The sequence below is a fragment of the Sphaerodactylus townsendi genome, linkage group LG09, assembly GCF_021028975.2.
Source record: "Sphaerodactylus townsendi isolate TG3544 linkage group LG09, MPM_Stown_v2.3, whole genome shotgun sequence".
In the NCBI taxonomy this organism is placed as follows: domain Eukaryota; kingdom Metazoa; phylum Chordata; class Lepidosauria; order Squamata; family Sphaerodactylidae; genus Sphaerodactylus; species Sphaerodactylus townsendi.
In genome coordinates this window covers 61,042,058-61,055,258 of record NC_059433.1, presented here as the reverse complement: position 1 = coordinate 61,055,258, position 13,201 = coordinate 61,042,058, and the positions used below count along the sequence as shown (strand labels likewise).

At 41.9% G+C, this 13,201-nt stretch overlaps 1 protein-coding gene across 1 annotated transcript in view; it reads left to right on the top strand.

The window, feature by feature from the left end:
- NCOA2 (nuclear receptor coactivator 2) overlaps positions 1-13,201 on the top strand; it is a 165,630-nt gene that overhangs the window by 112,701 nt on the left and 39,728 nt on the right. Inside the window, exons 7-9 of the mRNA XM_048507426.1 lie at positions 524-712; positions 2,924-3,025; positions 3,111-3,251. Of these exons, the coding sequence (XP_048363383.1) occupies positions 524-712; positions 2,924-3,025; positions 3,111-3,251 (432 nt within the window). The remainder of the gene's footprint in view (positions 1-523; positions 713-2,923; positions 3,026-3,110; positions 3,252-13,201) is intronic.

Here is a 13,201-nt window from a genome sequence, read left to right as displayed (position 1 = left end):
GAAACCACTTCATTGTTTCCTCCTTTGCACATATTTAGTATTTTGCATTAGGATATTGCCCAATCTCTCTTTAAAGATTTCTCTTGGTTTCAAGGAAACATTGTAGCTACCGGTAACTATGTTATGCTTCCCAAAGATGCTTCATATGATGATTTTTTTCCCCAGTGGTGAGATGATCTCAATCAGTGATGGGATTCAAATAATTTAAAAACTGGTTGTTTACAAACACAATTTTAACAACCAGTTCTGCCAAAGTGGTGCAAATGCATATGCTGACACTTGTAACGTACAGCATGATATTTATTTTGTGGTCATGAAGTGGAAACTGTGTGATGGAATCATAGTTTGAAGTACATTTAAATCAGCAGCCTTTTTCACTTGCAGTGAAGTTGAACTTCATTAGTGTTGTGTGCAAGATTCCCCCCCCCCCTTCAAAGTATATTTCACCCTTTAAAACGTTGAAATTACAATTCAGAATATTGCCCAGCATCTTACTATTGTTTGTAATCTTTGCTTTATTCAGTGAATGGAGGACCTTGGTCTGGTGAAGCTCCTAGGCGTAACAGCCATACCTTTAATTGTCGGATGCTGGTAAAACCTTTAACTGATTCTGAAGAAGAAGGCCATGATAACCAGGAAGCACATCAGAAATATGAAACTATGCAGTGCTTTGCTGTTTCTCAACCAAAGTCCATCAAGGAAGATGGTGAAGGTAACCAGAGCGTTTAATGTACTTCGACCTTTCTAAATGAAACAGAATTTCTCTAAGGTTCACTTAACTACTGGTCATCTAAATTAATGCAGCTCCCCAATAGAACGAGCACTTACTGCTTATTCTGATACCAGATTATCTGGACATTTGATCTCTCCTGTGTAAAACGTCACATTAGAAGACAGAATAGTTGAACTTCCTTGTTCCTTTGAAAACATTTATTGGCATCTAGTATGTGCAGATATGCATGTAGAAATGTGCTGATAATAATTGTATTTTGGAAATGATAGCATCCAAAGCACATTGATGTGGCCTTAAGGATACCCGCATAGAAGTAAACCCTGCTTGTTGTATTGAGACTTACACCAAAACAAGCGTGCTTAGCAGTTAGCATGTAAATTGAAGATTTTATTGATCTTGCAACAGTGCAAATGCAAGCAAAATTATCTCAGTTACTTTTTTCTGGCAAAACCCCAGGTTCTTCCTAGCTTTCAAAAATTATGGTTTTCTGTCTACTAAACTGCTTATTGTTCTCTTTTGGCTTATCTTGAAATATGAAATATATTTGAACTTCAGTAGTGTTCCATGGTTACAAATAAAAATATTAATAACTATTTTCATACATGGAGTATGCTTTGAGTAGAATGCTTAAACTGCAGTATTCCAGATGTATGCAGGACATGGGTGAATGATAAAATAAATATTTTTTCTCTGTCTCTCTTTAAGCATTTAAAATTAATGTATGTTTACTTAATATTACAGTACCTGAGGTATATGAGAGCCAGGTCAAAAAGCTTTCTCCTTCATTGGAGGAGTGGGTCTAAGTGTGTATTTGATACCAGAAATGATACTGAGAATTCCTTGAATTAACCTCCTGCTATTTAGGTTTTTCCCCCTTTAAAGCAGATACATAGGGCCCTAACATACAGGGAAAGCAGTGGATGGGAAGAGAAGAAGAAGAAGAGTTGGATTTATATCCCCCTCTTTCTCTCCTGTAGGAGACTCAAAGGGGCTTACAAACTCCTTTCCCTTCCCCCCTCACAACAAACACCCTGTGGGGCTGAGAGAGCTCCGTAGAGCTGTGACTAGCCCAAGGTCACCCAGTTGGTGTGTGTTGGAGTGTACAGGCCAATCTGAATTCCCCAGATAAGCCTCCACAGTTTAGGCGCAGAGCGCTGAATCAAACCTGGTTCCTCCAGTTTAGAGTACATGCTCTTAACTACTCCGCTACTGCTGTTCCTTTAAGCTCCCCACACACATGCATCCTTTTCCAAACCAGAAACATTTCTAAAGAGTTGCTATTTGGTCTGTACGGCAAAAACACCACTACCTCTCTTGGAAGGCAGTGGAACCACTAGAAGGATGCATGAGGACTGTTTATGTTACCTGGTATGGAATCATTGACATCAAGAGATAGATTTATTGATGTTTCTGTATGATTGGTGAAATTCATATAATTATTTGATAGGGGCTAGCAAATCCTAGGTTTTGCCTTGCCTTGCCCCCACCTTAAGAGTATAGGGCATAAACCAGGAGACATTGTACTTGGTATCTCAAACCTGACAGCAATTATTATGGAACAGAAACTACCATCTGTCTCCTGACAATGTTGACATGCCAGCAGCTGAAAAGAGACTTGTTGGGAATAGATGTTGTCTCCATACATAAGTCTCATTAAGAAAAGTGCAAGAAATGTGAGTTTTATTACTATTTTGATGCAGGAAAGGTTGATTTGGGAATCATTTTGAGACATGTGAAAGCAAAGGTGCAGGTAAAGAGACAGTTGGAGGTTAAGAGGCTGTTATTTTTGGAGATGGTGGAATGTTGGGGCCTGGAGAACTGATTTGGTTGTTGTTGTGCCCTATATGTCTGAGGACAGTATGCATTTGGAATGACGTATGGATGGAAGGCTTGTGAGTGTGTGTAACATAAGAGCAGGAACTGGTGGGTTGAAAAGAAAGTGGGTAAGACTTTTTACAGTTTAGAGCTTTATCTGTCTAGTGTTAATTTTGGTTTTGTCAAATGTTTGGAGCTTATCGTAACCTGGTCAGGGACTTTTCAATTATTTCTCAAGAGGCTGACAAAGAACAATATTCACAGTTTAATGAAAGGACATCAGTTCTATTGAACTGTTCAGTATAATTCTGCATTGTAAAGTCTTTTCCTTTCCTCTGTTTCCCATGTCTTCAATTAAAAATATTTCTATTTAAGATTTGCAGTCTTGCTTGATATGTGTGGCAAGAAGAGTTCCATTGAAGGAGAGGCCACTTCTACCCTCATCAGAGACATTTAGTACTCGCCAAGATTTGCAAGGTATTATGATAACAGAAATCAAACTGATGATAACACTGAAATTATGGGAAGTATCTGTTGTGACAACAGCTTTGTGTCTACACAGGCAAGATAACTTCACTAGACACTAGTACCATGCGAGCAGCTATGAAACCTGGCTGGGAGGATGTGGTGAGAAGGTGCATACAGAGATTCTATGCACAGCATGAAGGAGAGATGTCTTTTGCCAAAAGGCATCATCAAGAAGGTGAGGTTCCTATATACATCTTCAACTTCAACTGTTGTAATGGGATGTTGTATCAGAAAGGAAATCTTGATGGAATGTCTAGAGATCAATACAAAGTACTAGTGAGTTCAAAAGGTTTTAGGGAATGATTCCACAATTGGATGGATATGTCAGCAATATCGTAGTGAACTGAGAAGGTTATTTATGTTGGTTGGTCTTACACACATGGGATGGCCCAGAGAGCTTTAAGTCAGATATATTTTCAAGATGAAAAGCTGTCTTGTGAAGCAAAGCATTATAATTCTTTAAATAGAATGCAAAACTGAGGATGCAAAGAATTTTAGTATAAGACAGAAGCTGACTGACCCAAATGTAAATGTAGCTCATGCAGACATTGAGCCACTGAATGGTGTGTTTGTCCTGCTCATAACCTATACTCCTTAAGAATTATTTGAAACAAGAGGCTATGTGGTGGCCTGGTAGCAGTTTTGGATTGCTGATGTGTATACAAATTGCTTTACAAGTGTTATAATCATTAGTTGCAAATTTATACATGTACACATACACACATTTTGGGCAAACAAGACAGAAATGCTAATGTCACAGTGCTGTGCTTGACAAGTTGAAGGGTGTCTGAATCCTGCTTCATGTCAGTGTTCAGATTTCAGTATATTGCATAGGTGAGCATCATGTATGAATGAGACAACAACAATATAGTCAATAAAAATGTGCTTAGTCTACCTTTCTGCATCTAGGAAATGGCACAAAATGCTGCTTCTTGACATTTCTGAAAAGCATATGTATATTCACTCACCTAAAGTAGAAGATCCCTGAAATATCAACCTTCTCCTCTGGTGAATAGTGTGAATTATTTTAATGTGCACTTCCATAGTGATCTGTTGAAACTGTATCACTGAGTGTGATAGCCCCCAAACGTGTAACAAGTAGAGGAGTCACAAGAACTTCCAGAATTCGTCTCGTTTTCCTTGCCACTACTGTTTCTTCTTTTAATTTGCTGAAAGTTCTCTTAGCTTTCTCTTTTTCTGTCTCCTTCTGACCCACGAGCCAACCTACCTTTATTCTTCCACTACTCCAGTCTTCAGTTTTTTCACCTTCTCTGCCTTGTCAGCTGCTCTGGGGAAAGTGCTGGCTTCTAGACCAAACCAGGTTGCATGGTGAAGAATCTGTATTTGCCTCCCCCACTGTTATTGCTTTCCCTCCTCCTGGCAGCCCCCACATACTCATCTTTCCCTACTTCCTTTTCTTCTTCCCACCCACCAATGAACATACATTTTAATCTGCCTCCCTTCAGCTACATTTGTTACTTATACACTACTTTGATCCACAGTGGAGACCCAAAACAACCCACACCAGTCTCCTGTTTTCCACTTTATCCTCACAGCAACTCTGTGAGATAAGTTAGGCTGAGGATGGTAATTGACCTAAGGTGACCCAGTGAGTTACCACAGCACTCTCGTGATTTGAACCTGGGTCTCCTAGATCCTAGTCTGAAACTCTACACTGCACTGGCTGTCTTGAGGCGGTGTTGTTGAACAGTAGTAAGCAGCCAGGCCTAACAGAGTCATGCTAGTCATATGATAGTAAATTGCCCTATGATTACTGCAAGCCTGGTGCCAATTAGTCTACCCTTAAAAGGCAAACTAGCCCTGGAAAGGGCCCTTCATCCATCTTTTTTGGTGTTTCTTGGTTTCATATTGTTTTGCAAACCTGGAGGATTTTTCAGGTGTTCAGGAAGATCTGTCTTGTCTGTTCATCTGTGGATTTAAGCATACACAGCTTTAGCCATGTTAAGAATTAGCTATATTGATACAGCATGATGGCTGATCAGATTCCTAAAAGAAGGGGGGACTGGGAATGTTGATTTGAAGTAGGACAAACAAGCTGGAGGAAAATACTGTTTTTATTTCTGTGCTGGAAGAATGTTTTTGAGTTCATCGTATGTTACCATTGGAGTATCTCTAAGCATAGTACAAGTCTTTTCAGAAGTAAGAACTTCCTGTCTTGAACAAGCAACAGCTCAAATGAGAGGAATGTCAGAAACTGCATTGAGCACATATGAGGCGTTATTAGTGAGAGGGAGAGTAAAAGCGCTGGAGTCTTCTAGGCCAACAGAGTTTGATCAGATTGTGGCCTAAATTTTGAGAAGGGATGTTTTTTCATCTATTGTATTAGAACTTTCCATTTTCACAAGGTAGTTAGACATTTATGTATGTATGTATGTATTTAGGTAATTTATACTCTGCCCCTCTGCTCTCAAGCTAATAGTATAAAATTTGACAATATAAAATCTAAAATAATAAAACATCAAGAGCAAAAAAAATTAGTAATCAAAATAGAGCAAAAAGAAAAATCTATTCCCTGTAGTACATAAGAACATAAGAACAAGCCAGCTGGATCAGACCAGAGTCCATCTAGTCCAGCTCTCTGCTACTCGCAGTGGCCCACCAGGTGCCTTTGGGAGTTCACATGTAGGATGTGAAAGCAATGGCCTTCTGTGGCTGTTGCTCCCGACCACCTGGACTGTTAAGGCATTTGCAATCTCAGATCAAAGAGGATCAAGATTGGTAGCCATAAATGGGAGCTTCTCCTCCATAAATCTGTCCAGGCCCCTTTTAAAGCTATCCAGGTTAGTGGCCACCACCTCCTGTGGCAGCATATTCCAAACACCAATCACACGTTGCGTGAAGAAGTGTTTCCTTGGTTTCATTCTTCCCCAGCATTTTCAATGAATGCCTTTGGTTCTGGTATTGTGAGAAAGAGAGAAAATTTCTCTCTGTCAACATTTTCTACCCATGCATAATTTTATAGACTTCAATCATATCCCCCCTCAGGCGTCTCACTCTCCCAAACTAAAAAAAAGGAGTCCCCACAAGCCTTTTCCTCATAAGGAAGGTGCTGCGTCCTCAATCATCCTAGTTGCCCTTCTCTGCACTTTTCTATCTCTTCAATATCCTTTTTTTGAGATGTGGCGACCAGAACTGAACACCAGTACTCAATGCGGTCGCACCACAGCTTTATATAAGGGCATGACAATGTTTTGCAGTTTTATTCTCAATTCCTTTCCTAATTATCCCCAGCATGGGGTTTGCCTTTTCACAGCTGCCATACGGTAGGTTGACATTCCCATGGAACTATCAACTAAGGCGCCCAAAATCCACTTTCCTGGTCTGTGACTGATAGCACTGACCCCTGTAGCATGTATGTGAAGTTTGGATTTTTGCCCCTATGTGCATCACTTTGCATTTTGCTACATTGAACTGCATTTGCCATTTTCTTAGCCCTCACCCTAATTTATCAAGGTCGCTTGGAGCTCCTCGCAATCCTTTTGTGGTTCTCCACCACCTACATAATTTGGTATCATCTCAAACTTGGCCACCCGCGGCTACCCACCTACTTCCAAGGTCATTTATGAATGGGTTAAAGGCGCGCTGAGATCCCAGCTCTGCGGATCGCTTGAAGTTTCCTCCTACATCTCTCATTGTGAGAATTTCCCATTTACACCCACTCTTTGCTTCCTGTTTCTCAACCAGTTTTTTTTTTAAATCCATGGGAGGACTTCCCCTCTTATTCCTTCATTGCTGAGTTTTTCTCCAATAGTCTCTGGTGAGGAACTTTGTCAAAAGCCTTTGGAAATCAAGTAGACAATGTCCTGGTTCCCCTTATCCACATACCTGTTTACATCCTCAAAGAACTCTATGTAAATAAGTTTGTAAGACAAGTTTGCCTCTGCAAAGCCATGCTGACTCTTTCTCAGCAGGTCTTGCTTACATGTTTTATAATTTTATCTTTAATGACAGATTCTGCACTAAGTACCGGGAACAGATGTCAACTGACTGGCCTGTAATTTCACGGGTCCCCTAGGTCTCCTTTCTTAAAGATTGGTGACATTGGCCATCTTCAGTCTTCAGGGATGGAGCCTGATTTCGAGGGATAAGTTGCATATTAAAGTGAGAGATCAGCAATTTCGTAGCGAGCTCTTTAAGAACTCTTGGGTGGTCGATCTGGGCCAGGGGATTTGGTAACATTTGGTTGTCAATGGCTGCCAGAACTTCTTCCTTGTCTACCACTATCTTGTTAGTTCCTCGGATTCGCCTCCTAAGAAGCTTGGTTCGGTGCGAATTTTCCTCACCTCCTCTTGGGTGAAGACAGATGCAAAGAATTCATTCAGCTTTTCTGCAATCTCCCTGTCGTAGCACGCCCTTTGTTCCTTTGTCATCCTGGCGGGCCCTACCGCTTCCTTGCTGGCTTCCTGCTTTTGATGTGAAGAACTGTTTGTTGCTGGTTTGATGTTCACAACCATGTGTTCCTCATAATCCTTTTGCCTCCCTTACAGCAACATTTCTTTGCCACCATTTGTGTTCTCTCTGGTATTCTTTATCAGTTAAGTTGGACTTCCATTTTTTCTAAAAGACATCTTTTTTTTCCTAATATGGTACATAGCGTCCCTTGTTAACCATGGTGGCTCTTTTTGGACTGAAGCTGCCTTTCTAACCTGGAACATTCCAGCTGAGCTTTTGTGACTGTGTTTTAAATAACCTCCAAGCATCTTGGACGTGCGACTCTCTTGATTTTCCCTTTCCTTCCTCGCCTATCCCCTCATCTTTGAGAATTTCCCTTCACAGAAGGCAAATGTAACTTCATTAGTAGTTGTCACTTGTTATGCAGAGATACTGAATCTGACAGCATTGGTAATTACGGCTGTTCCTATCGGCTCAACAACACTGACTTCGCACCAGGTCTGGGTCCCACATAGAATTAGATCTAGGATCATCTCCTGGTTGGTTCTGTTATCTGCTCCTAAACCACAGTCATTTAGCATAATCAGGAATGTTCTCTCCTTACTATGACCTGAGCAGCTGCATTTTTCCAGTTTATATGGGGATAGTTAAAATACGCAGCCCAGTACCGACTTATTTTGCTTTTGTTGGCCTCTCTAATTTCTTTCCATCTCAAGTCCTCTTGATAGCTTTGGTCAGGGGGGCGATAATATTCCCTAATGTTAAACTATGCTTCACCCTGGTATTGATAGTGCTTCAGGGAATCAGCTCCCCTGCATTGTCTATTTTTATGTGACACTATGCTCTCTTTGTCAAGAGGAGGCCTCCACCCCAATAAGCCCTGTCCTATCCTTCCTGTAGAGCCTGTAACCTGGGATAACAGCATCCACTGGTTCTCCTCATTCCTATGTCTCTGTGATGCCCACTATATCAATGTCCTCCTTCATGAAACTCTGTGCTCCAGCTCCCCATTTTAGGTGAATGCTTCTACTATTAGCATAGAGACACTTGTATACTCTGTCTCTGTCCACCTGGGATTTGTAATGTTTTTTGCCCTCTAGCCTTTGTAGACACTATCACTTATCATTGCTGTGCTCTTCTTGTATGTGGTTGATTTAAAAAAACCTCCTTCTCTGTCTGCATCCCATGGACTCTGTATTCGAACGAAGTCACCTCAGCTCCTGCCGGCTTCACCCAGGGATCAGTTTAAAACTGTTCTGCCACCTTTTTTTTAATGTTGGCGCCGGCAGCCTGGTTCCTCTTTGGTTAGATGAAGCCGTCCCGCTGTACGACACGCCTTCCGGGTTTCCCCAGTTCCTGACAAATCTGAAACCCTCTTGCACTTCTCATCGCATTAGGGCCTGTATCTCGGCTTGCCCTGGCTTCTTCGTGAACGGTAGCATTTCGGTATGCAGGGTCCTGATTTTAACCTTTTTCCTAGCGGCTGATTTTAGCTTCCAGAACCTCCCGGCTACATTTCCCAATCATTGGTACCAATGTGGACCACAACTGCTGACTCCACCCCAGCACTGTCTAACAGCCTATCTGGCGTGGCGTGACATCCGCCTTAGCAGCAGGCAGGCAAGTCACCATCGGTCATCATGTCACAAACCCAACTCTCTATATTCCTGATGATCGAATCACCCACTGCAAAGGAGCCCCCCCCTGCCGGGGTATCCTCGAGTCTTGAGGAATCTGACCACCCTTGAGAGGATTACATCTGAGAACCTCCTTCCCCACCTGAACTTGGCACCTCTGTCACACCCAGACTCTCATTCTCCGCATGACATCACCAGAAGAGATGTATCGCAGCAGGAGATGGGACCGGCTGCTGGGTCCTGAAAGTACTGTTTGTTGCCCTCTCTGCCTCTCAATACTTTCAGATCTGCCACCTTGGCTTCGAAGAGCGGACCGTTCATATGCCAGGAGCTCGGTATTACAGCGAGGGCAGCACCCTGGCCTGAAGTGGCAGATAGTCGCTAATGTGACGCTCAGTGCAAACACTGGAAATTTATCCCTCTTTAAGCTGCCTTCATATCTTACTTTGTTTATATGTTTAGATGTTAAACTTTTTAGTCAGTGCCCTTTGGCTATCTGTACCTACTATCCCTCAAAAAATGTCGCTTATTAATTAATTAATTTATTTATTTTAAAAAAGAAGAAGAAATTAGCGCCGCTAGTATCGCGCCCTTCAGAGACTGAACTAAAGACTGAATGGCTCACCTCAGGGCCCCACCTTTGCTGTGGGACAAGAGTAACCTCTGTTAACCCTGTTAAGTACCTCAGCAGTCTCAGCTCTTAGCAACCTTACAAAGGAAAAAAAGCCCTGCAAACCCTGGTAAAAAATACACTGTTTTAAAAGATGTGGCTTTGAAGGAAAAGCCCTCAAAATGAACACCAGCGGAGTCGCTCCTGCTCTTCCTGGCCAGTTGCGCCACTGCTGCTCCTTGCTGGTTCCAGACTGAACTAAAGACTGAATGACTCACCTCAGAGACCCCACCTTTAGCAGCCCAGGACAAGGTAACCTCACAACCCCTGTTAAGCCCCACCTCCAGCAGTCTCAGCTCTTAGCAACAAGAGGAGAAAAAAAAACCCACCACGACCTGTTAAAATACACTGTTTTAAAAGATGGCTTTGAAAAGCCCTCCAAATGAACACCAGCAGGTCGCTCTGCTCTTCAAAGCCCAGTTGCTTGTCACTGCTGCTCCTTTCTGCTTTGGTTCCAGAGACTGAACTAAAGACGCTGAATGACTCACCTCAAGGGCCACGCGCGGCCAGGTAACCTCTGGTAACCCCTGTTTAAAGGCTACCTCCAGCAGTCTGGTAGCAACCTTACAAGGGAAAAGAAACTGCAAACCCCTGTTAAAAATACACTGTTTTAAAAGATGTGGCTTTGAGAAAAGCCCTCCAAGAACACCAGCAGGAGTCACTCTGCTCTTCCTGGCCAACTTGTCCCTGCTGCTCCTTTCTGCTGGTTCAGAGACTGAGACTAAGACTGAATGAATGACTCACCTGGGGCCCCACCTTTGCTTGTGGGACAAAGTGGCCTCTGTTAGCCTGATGGCCCCTCCAGCAGTCTCAGCTCTTAGCAGCCTTTGGGGAGAAAAAAAGAGAAAACCCCTGCAAACCCCTGTTAAAAATACACTGTTTTAAAAGATGTGGCTTTGAGAAAAGCCCTCCAAAATGAACACCAGCAGGTCACTCTGCTCTTCCTGGCCAGTTGCCTTGTCCACTCCAGAAGTTACAGAGGCAGCAGCAGTAGAAGCAAAAGATGAGATGACATCCATTTTTCCTTTGATGACTTATAAAAGTGATGAGGAAAACTCTGCTGGTGAAAGAATGCAGAAGAAAAGATTTAAATCCCACCCCCTTTGCAGCCTGATCCCAGCGTGACCCCACTTGTCTCCCACTAACTTTTTAAAACACTACTGCGGCTTTCCCAGAGTCTCATTTCTTTTGAGTTGGATTAAACCTCTGCTTTTGGGTGCTGAAAAATGGGAGAATGTATGGAAGTAACTGACCTCGACTCAGTGTCAAAGAACAGGAGTTTATATCTGAAACTAGTCTTTTGACTTACAACTCTCAGTGCCAGAAGTGCCAGAAATAAAAATGCTGTTTTTAAATGCATCCTGGAACAAGAGTCTCATTTACTGCTGACCTCTGTCATAAGTCGTGCCCTCCAATATGCTTTGTCACACAAATTCCACATTTTGCATCAAATATTATAAAAATTAAAACTAGTCTAAAAGCTTGCTTCATTTCATGTGTGTGCAAAGGATAATTAATACATTTAAATAGTGGTTATCAAAGTGGCATTTTTTTTAAAGACTTATCTTGTGAGATCTTAATATCACAGTTGTTGACAAGGGAGCTCTGGAATTTCCTGCTGTGTTCCGAAAGTCCTGCTGCTGCCTCTGTAACTGCTGCCCAAAGGTTAAACTAAAACAATGACATACCTTCAGTGTGAAATTTTACTTTACATTATTCCACAGCCAGCACATACTTTATTTTTCTTTGCATTCTTACTCTACATAAACTCTCCTGACTGTTTAACGTGTGTTTCCTGTTTTCCTCCTGCCGAAATAATAGTTTAAAATTTAAAAGCATGACAGATGGCTTGGAGGTAGGGACAGAGAAAGAATCCAACCGTACCAGTGTTACAAGTCTGGGAAGAAAAAACCTGTCTGGGATTGTCAGTGTCTGAGCGTCACTGGATATACTACATGATTGATACAGGAAAACTGTAAACACATCATGGGTCAGCAATAAAAACGGGGCTTTGTGCACTGAAGGAAGTTACAAGGATTTGGTCGGAGATTCATCTTTAAAACTTAAGTCTTGTTTTTGAAAGGCAAGGCTTAACATTACAGATACTTGGCACGCTTTCAAAAACTGGACAGTGAAGAAGAAGAAGAGTTGGATTTATATCCCCCTCTTTCTCTCCTGTAGGAGACTCGAAGGGGCTTACAATCTACTTTCTCTTCCCCCCTCACAACAAACACCCTGTGAGGTAGGTGGGGCTGAGAGAGCCCAGAAGAACTGTGACTAGCCCAAGGTGACCCAGCTGGCGTGTGTTGGAATATACAGGCTAATCTGAATTCCCCAGATAAGCCTCCACAGCTCAGGCGGCAGACCGGGAATCAAACCCGGTTCCTCCAGATTAGAGTACACCTGCTCTTAACCACTACACCACTGCTGCTCTGTGAGTAGGTGGGCAGAGCAGACTCTCGAGGTTTTATGTGAATTTCCTTAGAATAGCAGTAAATGGAAAACTTGACAATGATTGGAGCTGGCTCATAAAGTCAAGAATTAAAATTACTTTGTGGGTTTCATACTTAATAAAAAATCAAAATTAATGTAGGTACGGTCTGCGTCAATTCAGGTGCATTCTCCTTCCTCTGATATTGCAACCTCCTTGTTCCAGACAACCTTAGGAGCCACTGAATAAGGTAAAACAGATTAGTGTGGTGTATCATTTTGGATGTCATGATAAGCTACAGATTCTCCAGAACCAAGAAGTCTTCACTTTCCAAGCTATATATGAGGAGAGGGGAACAGAATCGCACAAGTCTGGGGACTTCAGAGGCTGATTCCTGTGATTATCAAACCACAATTTCTTTCTTATATATTAATGAAGCTGCTGTTAAAATAGTGGTTTCAGTGAAGTGAAGCCTATAGTATACCACTGAATTTTTAAAAAACCAGATCTCTGGAACTCTGAATCTTGTCTTGGTAGCTGTATGGATCATTCCCCTAGCAACTTCCTAAGACCACAAAAAAATAGGGTAACCACTTGGACAAAATGCCACAAGGCTTTTGGAAGGAGGGGAATTAGACAAAAATGCTCCCATCTTCCTGTTTCACTAATAGTGCTTTCATTGGTACAAAAAGTTCCATTTACACAAGAGGGAAGTCACAGGATGGCCAGCCTGGAAGGATTCAGAAAAAATCCACATCCCCAAGCACCTTTCTCTTGTGGTTCATGGGATCCAGACCCCAAGAAGTTTTATATATTTCCATTTTATAATAGATTTCCTTCATTCAGGAACTAGGCTTTTGTGATTATAATATATTGCTGTTGGTTTAAAGTGATTTTTTAAACAAACAGAGCCCTTAGGGGATGGGGCGGTCTACAAATATAATAATAAAATAATAAATAAATAAATAAATATA